The sequence below is a fragment of the Octopus bimaculoides genome, chromosome 16 (assembly GCF_046866305.1).
Source record: "Octopus bimaculoides isolate indiv1 chromosome 16, ASM4686630v1, whole genome shotgun sequence".
NCBI lineage: Eukaryota > Metazoa > Mollusca > Cephalopoda > Octopoda > Octopodidae > Octopus > Octopus bimaculoides.
In genome coordinates this window covers 58,233,482-58,260,614 of record NC_142943.1, presented here as the reverse complement: position 1 = coordinate 58,260,614, position 27,133 = coordinate 58,233,482, and the positions used below count along the sequence as shown (strand labels likewise).

Here is a 27,133-nt window from a genome sequence, read left to right as displayed (position 1 = left end):
TATATATATATATATATATATATATATATATATATATATATATATATATATATATATATATATACATATGTGTATATCTATATCACTATAGCTAGCGTTGGGAAGGCGCATGGCTCAGTGGTTAGAGCGTTGAGCTTACGATCGTGAGGTTGTGAGTTCGAATCCCGGACCAGGCTGCGTGTTATGTTTTTGAGCAAGACACTTTATTCCACGTTGCTCCAGTTCACTTAGCTGTAGAAATGAGTTGCGACGTCACTGGTGCCAAGCTGTATCAGCCTTTGCCTTTCCCTTTGGATAACACTGGTGGCATGGAGAAGGGAGACCGGTATGCATGGGTGACTGCTGGTTTTCCATAAACAACCTTGCCCGGACTTGTCCCTGGAAGGGTAACTTTCTAGGTGCAATCCCATGGTCAGTCATTACCGAAGGGGGTCTCAGTAGCAGCAGTGTGTGTTAACGTTAAACAAGATCTTGTGGAGATTATGACTTTCCCAATTACAACTATGTGTGTGATATGAAATGAAATTGCTTTAACTTGTAATTGAAATAAATGCAATTTTTTATTACTGCTAAATGAACTTCTATTCTTTTTCCCTTCGACTCACTTTACTTTTGTTATGGATAAACTATTAGATTTCAATCTCAGGATGTGAAGCAATAAATGCGATTTCCATCATGGTTTATATCGGAACTCGTTTTGTCCGGCGACTGAACGGCTCTAACAATGCTTCCCATTTGATTTTTGAGAAAACATTATCCCAGGAACACAGAAAAAAAAAAAGGAAAAAGAAAAAAAACACATTGTAAAGGGAATTAATAAACATGTTTTTGACAAGAGTTGTTTTCCTTGGATAGCTGCTTCTTATTGAGAGACAACTCTGTTGAATTTTGAATCATCCGCCGCAACTTTATGGAGCTCTCTACTGTTGTGAGATTAGCTTCGGTATCGTTGTTTTTGTTTGTTCCCACTGACAACAGAATTTTATTTTTTTTTTATTAAAGGATGAATCGATCTGGTGCTGAAATTACATCTAGGTAAACAATGGTCTCTTTTTTTTTTTTCACGTCATATACTTACTGAGTTCACTTTAATATTTCAGAAAGATCTCTGAGTTTTTCCACTTTGTACAATGACGTGTCGTAAAACTTTATAAAGAATGTCGGAGTATGCGAGTAGAGAAGATGAGAATTGCTTTCGTGTTAGTCATTCTCTTCTTATATGATTCCACAGCCGGATGTAGAGTAGTTTTATACTCGTCACAGCGTAAATCTGTCTAGTTTTATCAGGATATATGTTTATGTGAATGATTGCACAGTCTAATCTATTTAATTCTCAATCTTACGTGCTCGCCTCTCTCTCTCTGCCTGCACACACACACACACACACACACACACACACACACATACACACATACGAACATATATAGCAAATTCGACAGAAAGTTCAAAATTTTTTTCGCCGATTTTGCCATCGCAGACCAACACCAATCTCTTTGGGGTTTGAAATTTCTGTCTGTCTTTCTATCTCTATTAAGTGAGTTGCTTTCTTACAGTTCGAATATGCCGCAAGCATATTTGAATTGGTAAACAACCCGATATTTGTCTGTCTGTCTGTCACGTTATATACTTGTCTGTTTCTTAACGTGCTATGTATATATATGGTGTGTGTATGTAATAACCATACGCAATGGTTATGTATATAATAACCATACGCAATGGTTATGTATATACAGTGAACCAGTGAGAGGAACGTCCACTTGTTTGTACAACCAGCTAGAAACAGCAGCTAAATTTCCATCAAATCACACCTTACAATCCAGCGCATAGGACAAATCAGATAAAGTAGTTAAAAAAGATGGGATATTCACGGCTGGAATGTCTTTGACATTGGGCTAAGCAATAGCGATTTTATTACTTGCTGTCTGTCCTCGTACTGAAGAGGTTGCAAAAATTCTTGAAAACTTTGGATAAATGAAATTAACACCGATGATAATCCTTTCTATTATACACACAAAGGCTGGAATTTTTGGTGGTGGGCTAATCGATTATACCGATCCCAGTGCTCGACTGGTTATTTTATCGACTCCAAAAGGATGAAAGGCTAAGTCGACCTTTATGGGATTCGAGCTAAGAGCGCAGTGAGTTGGAAGAAATACCGCTCAGCATATTGTCTGGCGTACTGACAATGCTGCCATCTCGCTTCTGTAATGATAATAATTATCATTTCAAATTTTGCCACAAGGCGAGCAATTTCGAGGAAGAGACAAGTCGATAACATTACCCATGTCCCAAGGTTCGACTGGTGCTTAATTTATCGACCCCAAAAGGATGAAGGGCAAAGTCGACTTCGGCGGAATTTGAATTTTCTAACATGCCAAATTCCAAAGTTCCTGCTTTTCTTGTTGTGTGTTCGTTATTATATAACAAATTACACCTGATTTACCCCCCCCCCCCCCAACTGGCTAACAGCTGTACATATATGTGTGTAATTAGTGCAAGCATTTAATTAAGATAACCAAATATTACACACGGTGTTGTGATATTCAGTGTTTGGCACTCAAATGTTTAAATATAACATATCTTTCAATTCCGGAGATTGGCAAGTCAATAAAATATATACCAATAATATGCCAAGATGTTGGTTGGGAGGGAAAAAAAAGAACCACTCTGTCTGACACAGACCCCTACATTTAGAAACTGTACATTTAGGGGACATCTGGAGCATTTATGTAAATATATATTTTGTTTCTCATATAGGGCGCGGACTGAAATTTGAGGGAAGAGGTCACTAGATTACCTCGATGCCAGTATTTCACGAATACTTTATTTTATCGACCCCGAAAAAAATTAAAGATAAAGTCGACCTTGGCAGGATTTGAAATTAGCACGTTCCCATTTGTATAAATATTTCAGAGCCGAACATAAGTCTTCGCAGTTACGTCACCTTTAGATACAGCCTAGGTTATCTCCCTTCCACCCTCGTTATTGTGTAACTTTTGGATCTTTCATGGAGTTCGTTTATAAAACTAGGATATCATCGTCCCGAATCGATTTCACTTGGCCAGTGATACAAACAACTTAGACGATGCTATAAAATTATTCCTTTTGTGCTATGACATTCTCTTCAGATATAGACATTTTCTTATTTTAAGGAGGTAGACTGGTAGATTTGTTAGCGCGTCGGACAAATTGCTTAGCGGCAGTACTAAGTTTCTTGAATGTTCCGTGTTCAAATTCTGCCTTTCTTTCTTTCGAGTTCGATAAACTGAAACTGCTCGTCGATCGATGTGTTCCCATGGATACTTTATTAATATTAGTCATCCTCCTCCTCCTCCTCATCATCGTCATTTAACGTCCGTTTACCAAGCTGGCATGGGTTGGACGGTATGACTGAAAGCTGGTAAGCCAGGGAGCTGCACCAGGTTCTGATCTGATATGACAAGGTTTCTGTGGCTGGATGCCCTTCCTAATGCCAACCACTCCGAGAGTGTAGTGGGTGTTTTTTAACATGCCACCGGCATGGGTGCCATTGACAGGATACCACCATTGGCCACAACTACAGTCTCACTTGGTTTGACAAGTCTACACAAGCAAGTCAAGTGAGACCGTAGTTGTGGTCGATGTCTGTGTCAGGTCAATGGCTCCCGTGCTGGTGGCACGTAAAAAAACCCACCCACTACACTCGCAAAGTGTAACCACTTTCCTAATTAGCATCCCCTCATCACATAAGTATTTCTAATTAGATTTTTGTTGCTTTCTAGAATTAGTTTATAACCAGGCTGTATGTTGTGTTCTTGAGCAAGACACTTTATTTCACATTGCTCCACTTCACTCGGCTGTAGAAATGAGTTGCGACATCACTGGTGCCAAGCTGTGTCAGCCTTTGCTTTTCTCTTGGATACCATCAGTGGTGTTGTGAGTGGAGGCTGGTATGCATGGATGACTGCTGGTCTTCCATAAACAACCTTGCCCAGACTCGTGCCTCAGAGGTAACATTCTAGGTGCAATCCCATAGTCATTCGTGACTGAAAGGAGTCGTTTACCCTTTAAACCTGGAATTAATTATCTAGTGCAGTGGTTCTCAACCAGGGTATACATAAGGTTGGTGGGGGTCCATGCGACACAATAGTAAATTGGGGATCCACAATAGTATTTTAAGGGACCCTGAAAAATTTTGCTCTAGGTGCAGGAGTGGCTGTGTGGTAAGTGGCTTGCTTACCAACCACATGGTTCCGGGTTCATTCCCACTGCATGGCACCTTGGGCAATTGTCTTCTGCTATAGCCTCAGGACGACCAAAAGCCTTGTGAGTGGATTTGGTAGACGGAAACTGAAAGAAGCCTGTCGTATATATGTGTGTATATATATATATATATATATATGTGTGTGTGTATATGTTTGTGTCTGTGTTTGTCTCTCCAACATCGCTTGACAACCAATGCTGGTGTGTTTATGTCCTCGTAACTTAGTGGTTCGGCAAAAGAGACCAATAGAATAAGTATTAGGCTTACAAAGAATAAGTCCTGGGGTCGATTTGCTTGACTAAAGGCGGTGTTCCAGCATGGCTGCAGTCAAATGACTGAAACAAGTAAAAGAGTAGATGTATGTATTGGTATGTATTGCAAGAAAGGGCTAGGTTTCTTTCTCTAACATTTTACATAGATCAATTTATGCAAGTTAATGTGTGGAAAACAAAATAGGAATTTTGAAAGAAGTTTCTGGTTTTTAAACATTGAATGACTGTGGGGGTCCACAAGAATAAAATGGTAATCAAGGGGGTCCATAGATAAAAAAGAAAATGGTCGAGAACTCCTGATCTAGTGAAAAAAAAAACTAACCCCTTCTCCACAATATCTGCCCTTATGCCAGTGTTTGAAGCATTTATTGTTGTTTTTGTTTCTTGTTTTCCAGTCCATTTACTTCAAAATTCGTCCAAGACCGGTTAGCACACGTTGAAAAATATTTTGGTGATCTCTGTGTGTCTTTTAATTCTTATACTAGAAAAACTGCCAAAATCCGGGACAAAGGTAAGTTACCCATTCATACTTGCTCACAAATGAAGGATATGCATTGTATCTTCTGATGATTTCATATTGTTCACTCATAATATAATATTCTTCTGGAATTATTTTGTCATCTTCTTGTTTTTATTTTTCTGTTACATTTACTTAATGATTGAGCATTGAATGTTACAAAGAGAATTCTTTTTAAAATTACACTTACACTCATATAATACTTGCCACATTGACACAATTGTGTTTAGTTTGTGTTATCATCATCATCATCGTTTAACGTCTGCTTTCCATGCTAGCATGGGTTGGACGATTTGACTGAGGACTGGCGAACCAGATGGCTGCACTAGGCTCCAATCTGATCTGGCAGAGTTTCTACAGCTGGATGCCCTTCCTAATGCCTTCCTGAGTTCAAATTCCGCCGAGGTTGACTTTGCTTTTCATCCTTTTGGGGGTCAATTAAATAAGTACCAGTTATGCACTGGGGTCGATGTAATTGACTTAATCCCTTTGTCTGTCCTTGTTTGTTCCCTCTATGTTTAACCCCCTGTGGGCAATAAAGACATATATGTATATACATATATACACACACACCTGCTGTAGTTCCCCAAATTGAAGTATATGTATATCCAGTCCAGTGGAAAGTTGAATTATATGTGACTTTCAAATTCACAAAAAATGGCTGTTTTACTTTTGAAAGGTGATGAAATATCGCAGCTGATTGTCAACTACGTAGACAAAGAAACTTTGAACCCCACTTCCAAGAAATGTCTCACGACTTTTGCTGAGAATTTGTCCACAATTCAAGATTACCGGCAGGCTGAGGTAAGATGCATTTTTGATTTGCTTGTGGAAACATAATTTCAGTTATTGAAGAGGTTGTAGTCGTTGTTGTTGTTGTTGTTTTGTGCCCAGTTATCTTCCTAGAAGCTTTATGTTCAAAGATATTCCAGTTTTGTCTTTTCTTACTGTATCTAGTACTCTAATAGCCAATGTCTCCACCTTCTCTTGGAATGGTTGGGTAGGATTTAACCCTTTAACATTTGGATTCCTGTCTTAAATGCAATGCTTATTTATTCAAATTTGGCACGTTAGAAGATCATTCTAGCGAGGTCGTTGCCAGTGCCGCTGGACTGGCTCCCATGCAGGTGGTACATAAAAGACACCTTTTTGAGTGTGGCCGTTGCCAGTACCGTGTGACTGGCCCTCATGCCGATGACACGTAAAAGCACCCATGCTAGCATGGGTTGGACGATTTGACTGGGGACTGGTGAACCAGATGGCTACTCTACACTCCAATCTGATCTGGCAGAGTTTCTACAGCTGGATGCCCTTCCTAATGCCAACCACTCCGAGAGTGTTGTGGGTGCTTTTTACTTGCCACCAGCACTCACTTTGTAGCTGCTCATAGTTCCTCAAAGCTTGTGATCCTTCATCCAACAAAAATGAATCATTTAATCACTTGATTAATCATGTGATCATATCATTTTGATTGACATATTTCCATTTCACTTCCTCTTCTCACTTCGCCGAGCCATAAAAGCGTCTTCAGCCATAAGTGTAACATTCTGTTAACTAAACTCTCTAATATTTATGACAATTACAAAACAACTAACAATGTAACTCACCCAGCTTTAAAAAAGTGATTTCCATTTACAAATTGTTGATTTCAGGTGCAACGCCTTGATGCCAATGTCTTGAGACTTCTCTCTGATTATGGGCCCAAGTGTAAACAAAAGAAGGTAAGCTGTTCCCTAACTCCAATAAGCATCTCTGCACCCAACTCATTCCCTTTCTCTAATCATCTGTCATGCTATTCTCACTTTAGCGAACTAACGAACCTGTTCACTTTTTCTACTTTGTACCTTGACCTCACATCCCTGTCTGTCTGGCTGTCCGTTCGTCTGTCTATGTCTCTCTCTCTCTCTCTCTTCAGCTACACACACCTGCTCCTGTCCCACTATCTTTCTCATCCCTTAATTCTATACCCTTACTTAGTTGAGGGCTCTTGTCTTGTAAGTATTTAGTGGCCACACCTGTGCTGGTGCCACAAAAAAAGATAGAATGGGCGTCCAGGTGGGGAATTTAAACGCCATGAAACCTAGAATCTGGCCCTTATGAGTTGACATGACTTGAGAAAGTGGAAGTGGCATCAACCATACTCAAACGGTGCCTTTTACATGCCACCGGTGCAGGTGCTAGTCAGGTGGTACAAACCCCCACACTGCAATAAAAATTGGACTGTGTGACTATTCATGTTTGTTAATGTAACTGTTCATTAAATATACTAACAAAAATGAATGTGCAAGCAATTAATATCTACCAGTCATTAATTTAATAGCTTGATCGTCTGGCCTCTTTCTCATCTTACCTGTATTTATCCACTCATATTCGTTAATGTAAGCATTCATTAAATGTAACACTTTAACTGGCCAGTCTCTTTCTTATCTCTGATGTATATCTGTCTGTTAATTTTTGTTCATGTCAAACCCTCATTAATTAAATAGCTTCATTGGCTTGGTTCTGTCTCATCTCACTTACATGTGTTTATGTATTTTTGTTAACATATTCATTAAATATAATGCATTAATTGGCTGGTCACATTTTCATCTTTCCATATCTCTTCTTTAATTTCATTAATGCAAAGCAATTGTTAATCATCAATTGCCTGATTGATTGGCTTCTCATCTAATTTGTGTATCCTTTTACTCATTTTCATCAACTTAAGTGTCCACTTAATGCAGGGGTCAGCAGATAATTTATGTCATTGATCTCTTTATGGCAATGTCGATAACTTATTGACCTCCTTCGTATAAAACTGAATTTCTCTTTTGAAAGTAAAATTATGCTCACCTGTGCTTGTGACATGTGGAAAGCATTCCGTTCACTCTGCTGGGTGGTTGGTGTTAGGAAGGGCATCCAGCTGTAGGAACCATGCCAAAACAGACACAGAAGTCTGGTCAGCTCCTGTCAAACTGTCCACTCCATGCTGGAAGCATGGAAGGCCGACGTTAAACAATGGTGATGATGATGATAATGAATTAATAAAATAATTTCTTTGTCCTTTTGTATCGTTACCACTTTTCGATACTCTCTTTTACTCTTTTACTTGTTTCAGTCATTTGACTGTGGCCATGCTGGAGCACCGCCTTTAGTTGAGCAAATCGACCCCAGTACTTATTCTTTGGAAGCCTAGTACTTATTCTATCGGTCTCTTTTGCCAAACTGCTAAGTTACAGGGATATAAACACACCAGCATTGGTTGTCAAGCGATGTTGGGGGGACAAACACAGACACACAAACATATACACACACACATATATATACATATATACGACGGGCTTCTTTCAGTTTCCGTCTACCAAATCTACTCACAAGGCTTTGGTCGGCCCGAGGCTACAGTAGAAGACACTTGCCCAAGATGCTATGCAGTGGGAATGAACCTAGAACCATGTGGTTGGTAAGCAAGCTGCTACCACACAGCCACTCCTGTGCCTATAAGAACTATTTAATGAACTTTAATGAAAATACTGAACAAAATTGATAAGGAACAATAAAATTTCGGTCATATATTATTGTTGTGTTCTTTTCTCTTACTATAAGAATTTTTTAACTCTCCTCCTCTATACCATAACTACCTTTTTTAACCATGTGATGAATATTACATTCTCCTTACTTCATGTCATGGGTGCTTCACTCCCCCTCTTTCTGTCTCACACTTTGCCTTATCCTCTTTTTCTTCCTCCTTTTCCTTTCTCCTCTCTTTCCCTTCAACTAATCATGTGAAAGCTTCACAATTACCTTCCCTCTTACATCACGTCGGACGCTTCTCTCTCCCTCTTTTTCTCTCCCCCTCTTTTCTTTCTCTCTCTTTTTCTCTAATCACGTGAAAGTGTTACTGATGGGCAAAGTAACGCAATGACAAGCAAAATTATTCTAAGATGTCTTTTATTACCTTTTATCCTCTCTTAATTGCAGAATGAATTAAAGACTTCATTCACAGCTCAAGAGCGTGAAGGAAAGAAAAGACAAGAGATGAACAAATTACTCCTTCGAAGTCCCACCAATCAACATCAGATTGTATCCTCTAAGGCAATGATATAAATTATATTCATCTTTTTTTTTTATATTTGATTATTTCATATTTTCTAATTTATCATTTTTATTTTAACTATTCAATTTTTTAATTCAATTATTTGTTTATTATTTTTATTTAATTATTTGTCATTTCCTGCATGAGGCATGAATTGGGGGTGGGTGGGGATATCTTTATTCTATTATTATTATTATTGTTATTATTATTATTATTATTATTTTGTTGTGTCTTGGGAGAGTCATTGCACCAATAATAACACACACACAGGTTCAATTCCACTTTATTATTGTTAGTCAGTTGATTAAATATCTAACTAATTAGTTGATCGTTTGTTTAACTTGTTTAAACATGCAATTGTTTTTATTATTATTATTATTAACTCTTATAATAATAATAATAATAATTATTATTATTATTATTATTATTATTATTATAGTAGTAGTAGTAGTTGTTGATTCTGGTTGCTGTTTATTTAAAACCCCTGAGTCACTTATGATTTGAGCAGACCTATGATTTGAAGTAATTCCAACTGTGGCCATCCCTTCTAATCCCTTCCAATCTTTCTAACACCATGGTGTCCAGCACTACATTTTTGGCTGCTACTTCTTGCCAGTTGAGCGACTGCTTAGAGGTTTGTTTGTTGGCTCTACCACTACCACTACCACTACCACTACTACCACTACCACCACCACCACCATTACTACTACTACTACTACTACTACTACTACTAGTAGTAGTAGTAGTAGTTGTTGTTGTTATTGTTGTTGTTGTTGTTGTTGGTGGTGGTGGTGGTAGTAGTAGTAGTAGAAATAGTTGCAGCACCACCTGTAGTTGCTGTTGTTGTTTAACCCCCCCCCCCCCCCCCCCCCCCCCCCCAAGGCCAGTCCAGATCCAGTGTGCGTATGATCAAAGACAGTCCAGTCATAACCATCCCTTCTGATTATTCCGACCAGTTGTATCCAGGACCACATTGTGCAGTGCCTTTCATTTTTTCGAGGGAGACTCGCTTGCTATTTCTACCCGGTCAAGTGACTGCACCAAGGTTGCTTCGTTGGCTCAGCATTATTAGTTGGTCATCGTCCAGACGTTTGACACCTCTCACTTGCAACAGTCCTTCGTCTTACTGTGGGCGTAGGGTTTGTTTTTCTGTTTTTTTTTTTTGTGTTTTGTGTTTTACAAAACTTAAAAACACAGTGAAATGAGATTATTCACCTGATGTTCCTGTCAGGAAATCAAGCATGTGTGCTACCCAAAGACATGATCTTATTTTAGTAGTAATAGTCTTTTGGTAGTAGTAGTATTAGTAGTAGTAGTAGTAGTACTAATAATAGTAGTTTGTGGTTGGTGTTTGTTTAATCCTAGGTCATTTCTAATTGCGCAATCGTACGATCTGAAGTAACTCCAAATGTGACCATCTCTTATGATCACTTCTGATCATTCAGGCACAGTGGTATCCAACACTACATTTCCCAGTGTCTTCAAAAATTTAAAAAAAAAAAAAAAAAATTTTTTTGTCTTTCAAGATTTGAAGTTGATTTCGCTGCTATTTCTTGCCGGTCAAGTGACTGCATAATAGAGGTTCCCTTGTTGGCTCAAGCCATAGTAGTATTATTATTAGTAGTAGTAGCAGTAGTAGTAGTAATAGCAGTAGTAGTAGTAGTAGTAGTAGTAGTAGTAGTAGTAGTAGTAGTAGTAGTAATAGTTGTGGTGGTGGTGGTGATAGTAGTAGTAATAGTAGAGGCAGCAGTAGCAGTAGCAGCTACAAAGCCTGCGAGAGTCTATCTGTATCTCGGGCTGCATCTCAGATTCTGATTGTTGCATGAAACCCCTTTTTTTTTTTTATCCGGGGTGACTACGGAGGCCCTGTAGTGTGGGAGGAATTTGAAAATTTGAAATTAAAAAGGTGTTGTGGGATTCTTTGTTGAAAAGTATAAATGCACGGCTGACTGAAATGTATTTGCAATTATGAATTTTTTTTCTTTTCGTTTTTTTACGTTGCTACTTCTTTCCACGTTCAAAGTTTGTGTTATGTAACTATTGTTTTCGACATTGTTGCTGTCGTTTCGAATTTCGGTAGAAGGCCAGTTTTTTTTTTTTTTTTTTTTTTTTTTTGAGGAAGAAATTGATTAATCAATTAATCAATCAGGAAACTAATTAATCAATCCCTTCTCCTGTAATTGACTACTACTTTATTTTATTAACCGCTGAGGGATGGAAGACAAAGTTAATCCTTGTGAGATTGAGTTAGCCCTTCATCACCCCCAGGGCTGATAAAATGAAATATCACTTATGTACGGAAGTCAATGGTATTAACTGACCCTGCCGCCCTCAAATTGCTGGCCTTGTGCCTAAATCATCATCATTATCATGATCATCATTATTGTTATCATTATTATTATTATTATTATTATTATTATTATTATTAAGAAGGCGGTGAGCTGGCAGAATTGTTAGTGCACCGGACGAAATGCTTAGCAGTATTTTGCCTGTTGCTATGTTCTGAGTTCGAATTCTGCCGAGGTCGACTTTGCCTTTCGTCCTTTTGGGGTTGATGAATTAAGTACCAGTGAAACACTGGGGTTGATGTAATCGACTAGTCCACTCACAGTACTCGACTGGTTCTTATTTTATTGACCCCAAAAAGATGAAAAGCAAAGTTAAATTTGAACCTCAGAACATAGAGATGGATGAAATGCTGCTAAGAATTTTTTGTCAGGCATGTTAATGTATCTGCCACCTCACTGCCTTAATAATGATAATAATAATAATAATAGTAATAGCATTGATTATAATGAAAAGCATGTCTGTTTGACCACTATACGCTTGCTCTGCATAAAATTTGTCCAAAGCATGGCATTTTTGATATTGACAAGCATACAGCACTTTCTCTCAGCACGCTGGTTATTTTGAAACATAGCATTATTGTATAAAAGCGTTGTTAATTTTCTTTTTTTTCTTTTTGCAATAAGTGAATTTCTTGTATATTTTCTTCAATATATATATATATATATATATATATATATATATATATATATAACAATTGTAGTGTGGAAGGTGTTTATAAGCCATTTAAGAAACATGCACAGAATTTTGTCAGTGAACAGGTTGCAGTCTCAAAGCGACGAAAATATTTTGGCAAAGTTAAATTTAAATGTTGAAGTGAATCTAACAGATTTTGTGTGTTTCTTAAATGGGTTATAAACACCTTCCACGCTGCAATTGTTTTTGTTCCAGCACACGATCTCAGATCAGGTCACTTGCTATGCAATTATATCTCCGTAATATATATATATATATATATATATATATATATACATACATATAAATATATATATTTACATATATATGTATGTAAATTTTTCTGATTAATATTTTCTTGTGAAATAATTTCTTTTTTGTGTGTGTGCATTTTTGTTTTGTTTCATTTATTTGTTATTTGTTATTTTTATATTTTGGTAATTAGTGAAAATACATTCTTCTGATTGTAATTTTATACTATTCTATAGATTTTGCCTTTTCTGTCCTCTTACATTCACCATTTACATACACGCCATCTCTTTCCCTTTAACATATAAACAGACATTCTCTCATTGTGTATGTATATATGTATACATATACTTATATATATAGACAGGGTGTCCACAAAGTCTGGGTACATGGAGTAAATGTATTTATAACATAAACAATTAAATATGAGAAATAATAATTTCTTAAAGTATGTGTTAATCCCCATGTACCCACACTTTGTGAACACCCTGTATATATATATATTTGTGTGTGTATGTATATAAGTATGTGTGTATATATATATATATATATATATATATACTGGAAATTAAGATATACATCATTATAAATATTTAGTTCCTTTGTACATTTTACTATTACCGTTATGGTTGGAGTTGAAATGTCTTTGTTTTCTCAAAATGTCTTATTTTCCCTTCTATCACCATAATTTGTTACAGTTTGCCATGCCTGCTTGATATTACTCTACCAAACAACGGCACAGTTTATGATAACATTGCTTAGGTGATATCTATTTCATATCATCACAACCCTTCACAGTTTGTGTAGTTAAAGCTTGTATGATATCTGCTTGATATCATCACAGTCACTTACAGTTTGCTTCTTTCCATGGGCCCTTAGCTCCTAAGAGACTTGTTGGGGTAGTCTCGTGACTGACATATGGCATGTGTTGGGCATTTAAACCTGGCAGAGCCCATCTTTTTCCAAGTCTGAGGTCAGTGTGTTTCTTTGAGAGAGTGAGAGGGGGGGGATGAGAGAAGCAAAGAGACAGAAAAGATATATATATATATATATATATAGAGAGAGAGAGAGAGTGAGAGAGAGAGAGAGAGAGAGAGAGAGTGGGAGAGAAAGAAAATGAGAGAGAGAGAAACAAAAGAATTGATGCCATTACTGTACTGATACTTTTTCTATCAACTCCTGAAGGGATTCAAACAACGTTGACCTTGGCAGGATTTGAACCCGAAACCAAGAAATGTGGACCAAATCTTGCCAAGTAATCTACCCTCTATTTTAACAGCTTTGCCAGTTCATTGCCTGTAACCGTTTTTAACTCTGTATAACTCTTGTCACATACAACTGACACGACCTCAGTCACTCACAGTTTGTAACTTCAGTTAGACTTACATTTCTCACCCTGTGTTACAGTTTCTCGTACCTGTTTGATATCTCCTCACCTCACCACATCATAGTTTACAACAGAACTGCTTCTGTTAAGCCATCACAGTTTGCAACAGAACTGCTTCTGTTAAGCCATCACAACTTTGCAATTGAAATATTTTATGCATTATCTGTTTTGTTGGTCGCTTGAGACAACTGACACCTCTCACTTGCAACATCTTTATATTGTGGCATGTATTAGAAAAATATGAATGTTATATTTTTATATTATGGGTATGGGTATTGTTGCAGTTAAAAGAGGGCACAGTTGGCAATTAACTAACATTATTGCCAGAAATCTGGCACAAAATAAATTGAAGGACGTAATCTTTTATGATGTGATGTTGTTAATAATTCTTTCTAATTTTGGCACAAGATAAGCAATTTTCGGGGAAGGTGAAGTAGATTACATCTACTCCAGTGCTTAAGTGGTTCTTATTTTATCAACCCCAAAAGGACAAAGCTGACCCAAAAAGGTTCAAATGCCACAGAGGTTGACTCAGAGTTGGCCTCTGTGGCGTTTGAACTCAGAATGTACAGAGTTAGAGGAAATGCCTGCTAAACATATTGTTCAACTTACCGAAAACTACAAGGCTAACATTCTTCAAAATGGTTCTGACTCTAAATGCAGATTCTGAGATAAATTTGATGAAACAATAGACCGTCTCATCTTGAGATGTCCTGTGCTGACACCAAACGAATACAAAAATCGCCACGATAAGGTAGGACAGTATTTTCCTGCTTATTGGTGTGAATATCATCCTGAGCCAGTCGTTGAAGGTAAAAATGTCACTATCCTCTGGGATTTTCCAGTCAACACCAGCAGAACAATCAAGGCTAATTGACCAGGCACAGTCATTAAAGGCAGAGAAGAAAATACTTGTAGACTAATAGATGTAAGTGTTCTCACTGATAAAAGTATATCTGTAAAGGAATTTGACAAATTAAGTAAATATAAGGAACTGGAAATTGAAATACAAAAGATGTGGCATCTTAAAGCAAGAACTGTTCCTATTATTGTGGGTATCCTAGGTATGATAAGACAGGGATGTCAGAAACATCTCGATAATATCGCAGGAGAACTATGTCTCAGAGAAATCCAAAAGATTGTGCTGACAAGTACTGACAACATCCTCAGAAAAACCCTATCAGTTTAAATGTCTGTGTTGTATTACATGAAGATATTTTGCTACTTCCCCTGCCACTTCCCCTCCCCAAGCTTTCAGTCATACTGTTACATCTCTTATCCTTTTCGTTTTTTTACATTGCTACTTCTTTCCACATAGGATGCTGGGTATGTCTCAGCAAGTGGTTTAACAAACATGCAGATTAAAAGTAAATAATAATAATAATAATAATCCTTTCTACTATAGGCACAAGGCCTGAAATATTGAGGGGGTGGGCTAGTTGATTACATCGACCCTGGTGTTTCACTGGTACCTAATTTATTGATCCTGAAAGGATGAAAGCAAAGTCGATCTTGGTGGAATTTGAACTCAGAACATAGTCTTAAATAGGCACAAGACTTGAAATTTGGTTTGAGAGTAGAGAACAATTGATTATCTTAATTTGAGTACTTGACTGGTTGTTATTTCATTGACTCTAAAAAGAATGTAAAGTTGACTTCAAGATTTGAATGTAAGGGGTTGAACTAAATAACACTAGGTATTTTGTCTAATGCTCTAACGATTCTACCAACCTATCATCATCCTCATCATCATTACCATGCTCATCGCCTTTAGCTTTGTTGTCATCATCGTTACCATCATAGTTTATATTCTAAATTTGAAATTTTTTTCCTGGATTTAAATATTTTCTTAACGACTTCCCAGGCTCAGGTAATAATTTTTGTTTTTGTTTTAGTTGAATCAGTAAACTCTTGGATCACTGTACGTAATCTACTTTTTGTTGTTGTTATTGTTGATGATATTTTAGTTTCTTTTTCCTTTGGTGGGTTTCACATAGCTCCAAACTGTCAGAAGTGTGTTACTAATGTATAATATATTCCACGCTAGTTCTTAGAAGAGGAATTGCTTTATGGTTTTCTTCTGTTTTCTGCCAAAACTTTGTGCTTCAAATATTTTTCTTCACCCATGCGATAACTTATTATTTCATGCTATACTAATACTGCAACTATTAGCATCATATTACAGGGTGACCCCACCCCCCAAAAAAACAGAACCCACAAATCTTTGAATAAACAATCCATAAGGATAGATCGAGATGCACAGTGGTTCCAGCAAGACGGGGCCGCCCACCACGCATCAAAATGACTCTTGAGTCTGGCCGAGGGAGCAATTTCAGAAGGGATTGATCGGCAGGAAGTATGACATTGAGCAAGCAGGCACTGCATTCACCGCATTTGAACCCCACCACCGATTTTTATGTGTTGGGGTATCTCAAGGATAATGCTTACCAGGACAGCCCTTAAATGATTGGTGAACTGAAGGCAGCAATCACAGGAGAAATCAAGGAAATCCCTAAAGAGGAACGTGTCCGAGTAATTGACAATTTTGTGCGACGTATGCAAGGGTTTGCGCAATGTATGCCATTTGGAGCATATTTTGAAAAGAACATGACTTTTATGCAAAGGGAATGACGGTACACAGTCCGAAGTTTAAGTCCAGCAAATTTCAGGAAATTTGCTGGACCTTTGTAGGATTTAATAAAATTCTTATGGGTTCTGTGTTTTTTGGGGGTCACCCTGTATACTATTATAACTCATATTATCTCATTACGGATGTGTTATTCATTCTGTCTCATTACAATAGTGTCACTTGTATTAATTCACTACACTCATACAGTTTATGTTTCTCACCTTATCCTGACATATGTTCTCATACTACTCTAACTAATAAGGCTTTTGTCATCTCATTACACGGATTAATGTTATAACTATTTCGGAGGTGTAATTATTTGCAGTAACATAGCCAGGTTCTATAGTTAGGGGGAGTAAGCATATAAAAAAAAAGGTGCCGTAACCCATACCAAATAATTTTTAACTGATTTCTCGTACGGTATGCCTAATATTTCAGTAACTATGATATACATAATTGTATTCTACATTCATTAATTCCATGTTTCAGTGACAATGCCATTATGTATGAAACTTAGAAATACTGACATAAAAAAAGATGAAACTTCATGGGATCATTCAGTGTTGAGTGGTTATGATGTCTGGATTTGTCTTGGCTCTTCAGATATTGATTAAAACCGTGAGAATTTTAAGTGCAAGTCTGTCAACACAATGCAGCACTCCAAAAGAAGACCATATGTATATATATATGTATATATATATGGCCAGTTGTTAGGGGCGATGTGGTTGCAGAAATTGTCTGACAGCCATGACTGGGTTCTGCTGCTTGTGTGGTCTGGTGCAGAGTCCTGTTGCCAGACATAGATTCTTCCAGCAGCTGCAGTTTTGACCCAGGGCAGCATTACCTCCTTTAGGCACTTGATGTAGGCTTCCATGTTGAGATGAATGGAGGCATAACGTTGCCATCACTATTGTTGACTGGATGTTTGATTATTATCACTCTTGCTACATGTCCTCAGATTGACACCCAAACACTCTGAAATGTTCGTATTGGAGCTTCTTGTGTGAACGCCAAGCAGTACAGCATGTCGTTTCCAAATTTCTGGCAGAGTGAATTGCGTCATGGTGCTGTTTTTGTCACAGATGGTGTCCAACTGACCCTGCTATACTGTGTAGTAGACAAAATTAAAAATATAAAATGGCAACAACTTACCTATTACACCCCGTATAAATATGTAGCTGTTATTTTGGTTGTTTGGGTGTGTGTTTTTCTGTGTCTTTCAACATATAGACAACACAACACAGATTTTCAAAAGAAGACTTTCACTTTGAACAATTTATGAAAGCATGTGCATGATTAACAAATATTTTTACCAGCAGCATAGTAATGAGTAATGACCTAGTAGTTGTTTATTTACTAATCCTTTACTAAATAAAAAAAAAATAATAACTGTTGATAATAGGAAAGTACCCATTTTCTTATTACATGCAATTCGGTTACCCAGTAATTGCTTTTGAGTCTGGCTCCAACATCATAGTCCTGATATAGTGACCTATTTCATTACTCTCATATATCACTTACTAGTATAACTTACTGGTATAACTTATGTAATTTTACAACTTCAATATAACCACAGTATTTCCTTTGCCTCTGGTCCACCATTTAACTACACAGTTATTAATTTATTTTAGCCTGTTATCCTGTTTAATATAATTCCTGTTACATCACTACTTTGATGTGACTCATGCTATCTCACTTTACTACCACAGCTCTTATTATCTCATTTGTCTGAATCATAGCTCATGTTTTGTCACTACCTTTATATAACTCATCTTATATAAACATAATTACCTTATGTTATCTTACTATGCTGGCTGATATAATAACTATCCCGAAGTTGCATTTTCCTAGCAAGTGACTTGATTGGGATTAATGTAGTAATATAAAATAGTGATAATATATCACTTAGTATTTCACTTAACTGATAACATATCTGTCTATACATTGTATCACTATAGTAACAGTATTTGTAATATACTTCATTACATTTTCAGAATATTCTCATAGTATATCTCACTACACTGTTATATTCCATTACTAGCCAACTCTTTGCACTGATAGCATAACCTGTGTTTTCTGAGGTCCCTAATAATATCATAAGGTCTAATGTTTTATTGTTCTCATGATATCTCATTTCTCTTGTATCTCGGGTTATCCATGTAATAGGATATTACATGAATGTATTAATATAACATTGATATAATTTTCCTCGTTTCCTTATGTTGGTATCACAGTTTGTCTTCTGACAGTGACAACATAACACATTAGTGGTTCTCAAGCAGAGCATCACAGTATATATATATATATATATATATATATATATATATAGGTATTTGGCAGATTTTTAAGAATGTGATTTAAGATTTTTTAAAAATCTTTGCTATTGACTTTAACATGATGCTGCTGTGTGGTAAGAAGCTTGCTTCCCAACCGTATAGTTCTAGATTCAATCCCACTGCATGGCGCCTTGGGCAGGTGTCTTCTTCTATAACCTCAGGCCGACCAAAGCCTTGTGAATGGATTTAGTAGACAGAAACTGAAAGAAGCCCATCGTGAATATATATATATTTTATTTATTAGCTGCCTTTTTAAAGCCTAGCCAGGCTCATGGGCCCGGTTTCCCGCTTTCTATGGCATATGTGTTCCCCCCACCCAGTGTGTGTGTGTGTGTGTGTGCGTGTGTGTCTTTGGGTCTGTGTTTGTCTCTTCTCCACTGCTTGGCAACCGGTGTTGGTGTGTTTACATCTCTGTAACTTAGTGGTTCAGTAAAAGAGTTCAATAGAATAAGTACCAGGCTTAAGAAAAACAAAAGCACTGGAATTGATTTGTTTGATTTAAATTCTTCAAGGCAGTGCCCCAGTATGGCCACCGTCAAATGACTAAAAGAAGTAAAAAATAATTTTCATTAAAGCCACTCACCTCTGCCTGTCTCTCCCAGATACTTGTTCTTCGTAGTGGGAACTTTTTGCTCTCTTTCCTTCTTCTCCTCCTCTGTTCTTTTTCTGTCTTGCAAATAAATGACATGGCAACTTCACTAGTGCTGGTGGCATGAAAAAAAGAAAAAAAAACAAAAAACAAAAAGCACCCAGTACACATTGTAAAGTGGTTGGCATTTGGAAGGGTATCCAGCCATAGAAACCATGCCAAAGATGACATTGGAGCTTGATGCAGCCATGCTGCCAGTTCTGTGTCAAACCGTTTTCTACCTATGCCAGCACGAAAAGTCGATGTTAAATGGTGATGGTGATGATAATGATTAATGATAACAAGAATGTTTAATAAACTAGGTTAGAAATAGTTTTCTAGATTTTTAACTTGGAAGGATAGTATTCATTGTAACTTCATTTTAAAAATAACATCTTTGCCTTGTATCATAACTTGCTTTATCCTACTTGTATTCATGTAACAACTATACTATATCGCTACAGTGATTTCATAACTCATACAATATCTCTACAACATGTAGCATTTCATCATACTAATATCATAACATTACTACATCTCATTGCTCATTGTATTGATGTCATAACTAGAGGTATCTCACCACAATTTCATAACTCTTGTAATGTCACTAGAATGTTCTCTTAATTTGTAACATCTCCGTCATATTAATATTGTGCATACTGTATCTATCTCTGACACAACATACTTGTGTCTCTCTGTATCCGTGTCATAATCATAGGATCTCACAACATTTAATGTCATATATGCTATATCATTGTATATCTCATCTAGCCAGAATGTTATCATACTTCCAATATCTGGTAAGCTCATTATAATGAAAACCTATCACAAAATATCTCATCATACTCTCTCATGTCATAAATACATGCTGCTTTGCTATAATATGATACAACACTTGTACTGACATCAATCTTAACACATAACTAATATCATAACATACTGTCATAACATGTTATATCTCATTATAACAATAATTGCCATTTCTTTTTATTTATTAGTGAGGTGCTTTTTGTTTTTATTGCTTTAACTTCATCTTTGGGCTGTGGTTTGTTGTTGTTTTGTAAAAATGATTGTGACGTAGGATTGCATTGGTTAGTAAATACTTTCTTTTGTGGACGTAGCTTCTGAGGGTTTGTTTCCCTTTCAGCTCAGCAGTTGTTGTTGTTGTTGTTGTTGTTATTATTATTATTATTATTATTATTATTATTATTATTATTATTATTATTATTATTATTATATGAAATAATCACAGTAAGTATCATTGTCTATTAATTCTTTCAAGTGTTTCTTTGCTCTCTTTTCTTTCTTTTTCTTGTTGGTGTATGCTTCATAAGCATCATATATATTTCTTTGATTTTTAAAACAAACTTTTAACTAATATAATGTACTCTAACCATTTGTGCACGTGCACACACACACACACCCACACCCACATGCATGCATGCATTTTAAAGTAGTACTCTGTGTAAAAATCTAAATTAACTAACCCCTATGTCTCTGCTTGCTTAAAACATGCTTAATATATATATATATATATACCAGAGTAAGCACATAAATATGAAACAAGGTGGAAAAAAATAGTGGTGCATTATTTTCTTGAGCGAAAAAACACTTCATTTCATGTTGCTGCACCCCATTTAACCTTAAATATGTAACTGTGTGATGGCCCGGTTTCCTGTTCAGGGTGAATGTTGTGACCCCGGTCACTTATATATATGCCATGGAAACTGGGTAAATGGCCCTATGAATTCTCAGACTCCCAGTCAGTAATGTCCTGGCAAACTTACTTCTACTTGGGTTGCTTGTCATTTATTCATAGACAAAATGGGAAAAAGCACATTGAGTAAAGATTCTACAGTTTGAATATTTCAGTGGCAGAAGTAAAGTTGTACAAGTGGCCCATGGTGCTGAGAGTGACTTTAAGTTTCATTACCGTTTTTCTTTTCAAATATAGTGCCTTTGTTTTATCATCGTCATCATTGTCCATTTGCTATGCTGGCATGCATTTCGACGGTTTGACAAGAGCTGGCAGAGCTGGAGAACTGAACCAGGTTCCAATTGTCTGTTTTGGCATGTTGTCTATGGCTGGATGCCCTTCCTAATGCCAACCACTTTACAGAGTGTACTGGGTGCTTTTTATGTGACACTGGCATGGGTGCCATTTGTGTGTCACCGGCATGGGTGCTTTTTAACATGGTGCTGGCACAGTCACCTTTTATGCGGCGTTGAATTTTAAAAATAATGAAGAATTTAGGTAAATAATTTAGTCGTTATTAAGCTAGTGTTCAGAACGTGCATTAGCATGGAATTTTGTGGAATTTTGGTGTATGTGCATCCTTTTGTTTTCAGGTACTATAAGGGCACATAAAAGATATATCTGTGTGTGTGTTATATATTTGATACAGGGTAAATGGGTTTATCACGTAATTAATTTATCACGTAATTAATTAAGCTGACTGACTGCTTGGAGATAAACTCTTCCTTCGTTACTGTCATGTCCGGTTTACTAATGAACTTACATACCCGTGTACTGTCTACTTTTGTTTCTGCTAACATTCACCACATATGCTACATAAACTGCTTTGAACTTTTACACTTTTGCTATAGTTACTATTATGTATTACTGCTACTGTGTTCATGTGACTAGAAAAGAAATATACTAATATTTAGTAACATGCAGCACATACATACACCATGCATACATTGCACATAGCCAATAGATATGTATAGAATAGACATGCACACATAGTTATCCACTTATGTATATATTTTCTTATATGTGTATATACATATGAACACACATGAATATGGTCATATCCAGAAGGGTACACACGGATAAAGATTAAATTAAGGAATGTTTACCTTTACAAACAGAGAAAAAAGTACTCAGTGTGTTTTTTTATTTTTTTTATATTAGACTCTGAAGTTTTTTTTTAATCATAACTCTAGAGTTCATGCATCTGATTATTCCATTATTCTGATGGTTCTTTTGAATCTTTTGAACAATCAGAAATGTGAAATTTAAACTTACTTTTATAGAATCTTCAGTTTCTAACATATATACATGTATGTGTGCGTGTACACATTCATACACACACACACACACACATGTATGTATACTCCTCGTGTGTTTGTATGAGTTGTAAACATACATACATACACGCACACACACACACACTCACATGTACACACGCATACACACACACACACACACACATATATATATATATATATATGAGGGGGTGCTGTAAAGTTCCTGGCTTTGGGTAAAAGAAAATACAGGAGGATCAGTTAATTATTTTATTCAACATATTCCCTGGTCCTTCAGTTTTTCTAAGCCCTGTAAAAGAATTCAGGAGGTTGGGCCTCCAACTAGGCCTCTCATGACACCCTTAAAGCCAGGAACTTTTCAGCAGCTTAATCTGCCTGAAAGCACACCCTATCACCTTATGGTGAACTTATTGGATAGTGTAGTCCTTGATATTGTGTCTGAAAAAAAAAAAAAAGACAAGATGGACAACATTGGATTACTTTTCGCCATAATTATGATTGCCTAGGACTCACCTGGGTGTAAACAATAATACCTGTAACAAAAACATCTAAAGAGTTTGAGATGTGCCCTTACTAACCCGTTACCTGTGCACTTTGAATAAAGCCACTAAACTGATGTTGTCTGATGTTGGTTAACATGTGTCTTCTCTCCTTCACTTGTAGGCCAAATCAGACTATGCGAAAGCAAGTGTTGAGGCCACCCGGTGCAGTAAAGTGCTGGAGAAAGAAATGGATGCATTTGAGTTGCAAAAGCTGACTGATATGAAGGTAAGCAAAGAAGAAAAACACTGTCGTGTGTGTGTGTTCAAATGTTTAGTGAGTGAATGAATGAAGAAGAGTGTAACAAATACATAGTGTAGTGTGTACAGTTTATTCAAACTGAATTTCATTCTTGCAACTCAAGTTTCATGACAAAATGATCATCAGATGAAAAATTGACTGATGATTGTGTGTGTGTATATATATATATATGAATATATAATATACACACACACATATGCACACTGATCCCAATTTCTGTCAGTACCTTTTCCTCAATGCACATTGCATCATGTTTTGTTGGTTGAGTTTCTGTAGTAGTACCTTGTTGATGTAAACAATGAAAATATCTTTCATCTTTAAAGATGAGATGAGATTAATCAAAACAAAAAAAAAAAAAGAGAAAAAGAAAGAAATATTTTAATTTTGTGTTTATATTTGTATGTATTTATTTTCTTTGTAGAAAGTTTTATTGAATTTTGTACGAACAGAGATGACGTTCCACTGCAAAGCTTTAGAATTATACACCATTTGTTTCCAGAATCTCTCAGATATCAATGTGGAAGACGATCTTGATGTAAGACCCTTGTTTGTTCTATACAATAAACACTTATATATATATGTGTGTATATATATATATGTATATATTGTTTTATGTTGTCGTGAAAATGGAAAATTGGTAGAAGGTGGCATTGATTGGGATGTTGGATAGAATAGCTTGTGAGTTTTTGTTTTGTCTCTCTGCACTTGGAGAGTCTAACCATTTATCTTTGACATGGTTGAGATTTGTGGCAAGACTGCATCCAGAATGCTGCAAGCAACTTTGAGAAGGCCAGAGCAGCTGTGGCAGATGAGAAACACAAAAGAAGGAATGAATTATTGTCACAACCCTCATTCGACCAAAGCCTACATATTTGCCCCAACTGTACCAGAGCCTGTCGTTCCAGGATTGATTTACATAGGTGTAGGCATGGCTGTGTGGTAAGAAGTTTGCTTTCTTAGGTGGTGAACTTGCAGAAACGTTAGCACGGTGGGCGAAATGCTTAGCGGTATTTCGTCTGTCTTTATGTTCTGAGTTCAAATTCCACTGAAGTTGTCCAATGTGGCCATTAGTTTCGGAAGAAGATGTGGTGTGATTGAAAATAGGTTTTGCTGCTGTTTCTAGCAAGTCAAATGATTGCATGTGTGTTTGTGTATGCTTCTCTTTTTTTTTGCCTCTTCCTTCACTTTTAACTTAATGCAACTTTTTTATAGGAATTTCGGAAACACATACATCCACCAACTTTCATATCTCGAATGGAAATAGCTCAGAAAGCATCGATAGAAAGCTCACCTCGCATGTCAAAGCCAGACAGTAGCTCACTTGGCAAAATTCCGCAGACTATGTCTTCAGTAATGGTATGTAGCAGGGAAATTTCTTCAAATTTTTATTTTCGGTGAAACCTTATTGATATCAAGCGAAGTAGCTAGTTAGAAAATCTCTATAAGAGATGAAAGTAGTGCCTATACTGAGAAGTAATGTTTATCACTACTTGTACATTGTACATGGCTGTCCCGCTGGAACTGATGTTACTACTGTTTTTAACCCCAGGAGGAACCTCCTCCAGCTGGTAATCAATGCAATCTGCACCCAATATATATTGCAAGTAAGGGAACGAACCCTTGCCATCTTCTAGTGACTTGACAAGACCAGCTGACCAACTGGTTTTGGGCTATTTTGCCCATCCTCTCCTGCTTGCAATATTTGTTGGGTGCAGATTGTATCGACAACCAGCTACAGGAAGCTTGACCCTATGCAAAACCATTTTTTACCTCTTGGAAGAGACGTCCATATTAGTCTGACCTCTATCCTTTAACCTGTCCTACATAGGAAACTCTACCTGGAGCTTGCCCTCCTCTGGTATAGCTTTCAGACCTTGTTGGTTTTGAATTATCATCCATGCTTTCGTAGCTTTGCTGTTTTGTAGGTAGGGGTCTTGGCCCTATGTAAACGTGTAGACCCATTTTTGACCTCTGGGAAGAAGTGGCCTCTATACTTTGACCTGTGCAGCATGGAAAGCAGCATTGACCTAGCTCTCAGGGCCGCAAGTCACACAAGCCACCACAGTAAGGACTGGACCCTGTGATGGACAACAATTATATATATATATATATATTTGTATAGTTTTTCTTATACTTTTTCCTCTTTCTTTTTTTGTAGACATTTGAGGATGTTGATGACGACGACGATGATGATGATGATGATGACGATGAAGATGACGATGATGACGACGACGACGACGAGGATGACATTGAAGAAGATGATAAGCATACTACTTTTGATAGCTCCAACAGAATAAGCTCAATGCAAGGCACTAATATGTCAATTTATTAGCTGTCCTGCATATAAACTGTGCAGTGCCTTTACCATATTACAAGGAATCCCCTCCTAGATCCCTACATAGCCTAAACAAATTACTTTTTATCTATATATTTCTTTTTTTTTTTTTGTAATTTTTCTTACTTGTCCTGTTTTTTTTCTTTTTCTCTCTTCTTCTTTGGCAGATATGGCACATAAAGCGTTGGTCAAGCCTTGGGATCAATTTAATCGGCTGATACATACCATAAAACTTCTAGCTTTGTGTCTGTCTATGAAACCATTATCTATTTGATATACTGTTAGAGAATGTTAGAGAAAACACCTTGTGGTATTTAGTTATGCTATTCCAAGTTCAGATCCTACTAGTGTCGTTTTTTTTATTTTCCACCCTTCCAAGTTTGATAAAATAACAACCACTAAGAGCACTGGGGGTTAAAAACAATATAGTCTTATATTTTGTATATTTAGTCATGTTTCTTCGTAGTTCAGGTTCAAATCCAAACTGAGATCATCTTTGCCTTTCATCATTCAGGGATCAATAAAATAAAGCACTAGTCAAATACAAGCATTATCTTTACTTTTCACCTTTCTAAGTTTGATGAAGTTTATACCAGTTGAATCCCAGGGGGTGTTGAATAGGATGGCTGTACACTTACACCAAAAATGTTTGTTCCTTGTGCTTAAAACAGAAACCAATGGTAGTTTTAATCATTAGTGTAGGGCAGTGATTTGGAAGAACTGTTTAAAGTATTAGATAAAAGTGCCTTGTGGTATTTTTTCTGGCCCTTTAAATTCTGAGTTCAAATCCTGTCAAAGTTTATTTTACCTTTCATCCTTTCAGGGTCGATAAAATAAATTACCTGCTAAGTACAGAAGTCAGTGTCATCAACTAATCTTCTACACTGCTCGTCTTGTGCTTAAGTTAGAAACTATTATTATTATTGTCAATCCTTTTTTAAAAATATTATTATTATTATTATTATTATTATTATTATTATTATTATTATTATGAAGGCAGTGAGCTGGCAAAATTGTTAGCACACTGGACAAAATGCTTTACATTCTGAGTTCAAATTCTGCCATGGTCAGCTTTGCCTTTCCACTTTTTGGCGGGTGGGGTCAATAAAATAGTTTAGCATGGGTGGATGTAATCAACAAGCTCCCTTCCCCACAAAATTTTAGGCCTTATGCCTGTAGCCGAAAGGATTGTTATTATTATTATTATTATTATTATGAGTAGTAGTAGTAGTAGTAGTAAGGTGGTGAGCTGACAGAATTGTTACCATGCTGGGCAATATGCCTAGCAGCATTTCATGTCTTTATGTCCTAAGTTCAAATTCCACCGAGGTCGACTCTAATTTTCATCCCTGGTGGGGTTCATGTAATTGACTTAGCCCTCCACTAAAATTATTGGTCTTGTACCAAAATTTGAAATCATTATTATCATTATTATTATTAATTGACAACAGGTGATCCATCCAAGAAAAACAGAAAACTACCAGTAGTTTTTGTTTTTGTCTATTTTTCTTTCACGTTTTCTATTTTATACAATTATTTTCTCCATTTTTTTTTTAAAAAAAACGTAATTGATAATAAAATACTTTCACAAA

General features: G+C 36.5%; 1 protein-coding gene across 3 annotated transcripts; it reads left to right on the top strand.

Moving 5' to 3' along the window:
- The first annotated feature begins 878 nt into the window (after window positions 1-878).
- LOC106879379 (CBY1-interacting BAR domain-containing protein 1-A) lies at window positions 879-27,133 on the top strand. 3 transcript variants are annotated; one of them, XM_089364808.1, is made up of 10 exons: window positions 879-1,035; window positions 4,911-5,026; window positions 5,712-5,836; window positions 6,685-6,753; window positions 8,990-9,091; window positions 15,626-15,682; window positions 23,069-23,173; window positions 23,628-23,741; window positions 24,419-24,562; window positions 25,365-27,133. In XM_089364808.1, the coding sequence occupies exons 1-10, from the start codon at window positions 1,004-1,006 to the stop codon at window positions 25,536-25,538; spliced, it is 1,038 nt and encodes a 345-aa protein (XP_089220934.1). In that variant the 5' UTR covers window positions 879-1,003; the 3' UTR covers window positions 25,539-27,133. The 3 variants fall into 3 exon arrangements, with proteins under 3 accessions (XP_089220934.1, XP_089220936.1, XP_089220935.1); XM_089364809.1 differs by lacking the exon at window positions 879-1,035 and adding an exon at window positions 1,153-1,199; XM_089364810.1 differs by lacking the exon at window positions 15,626-15,682 and having other exon boundaries at window positions 8,990-9,103.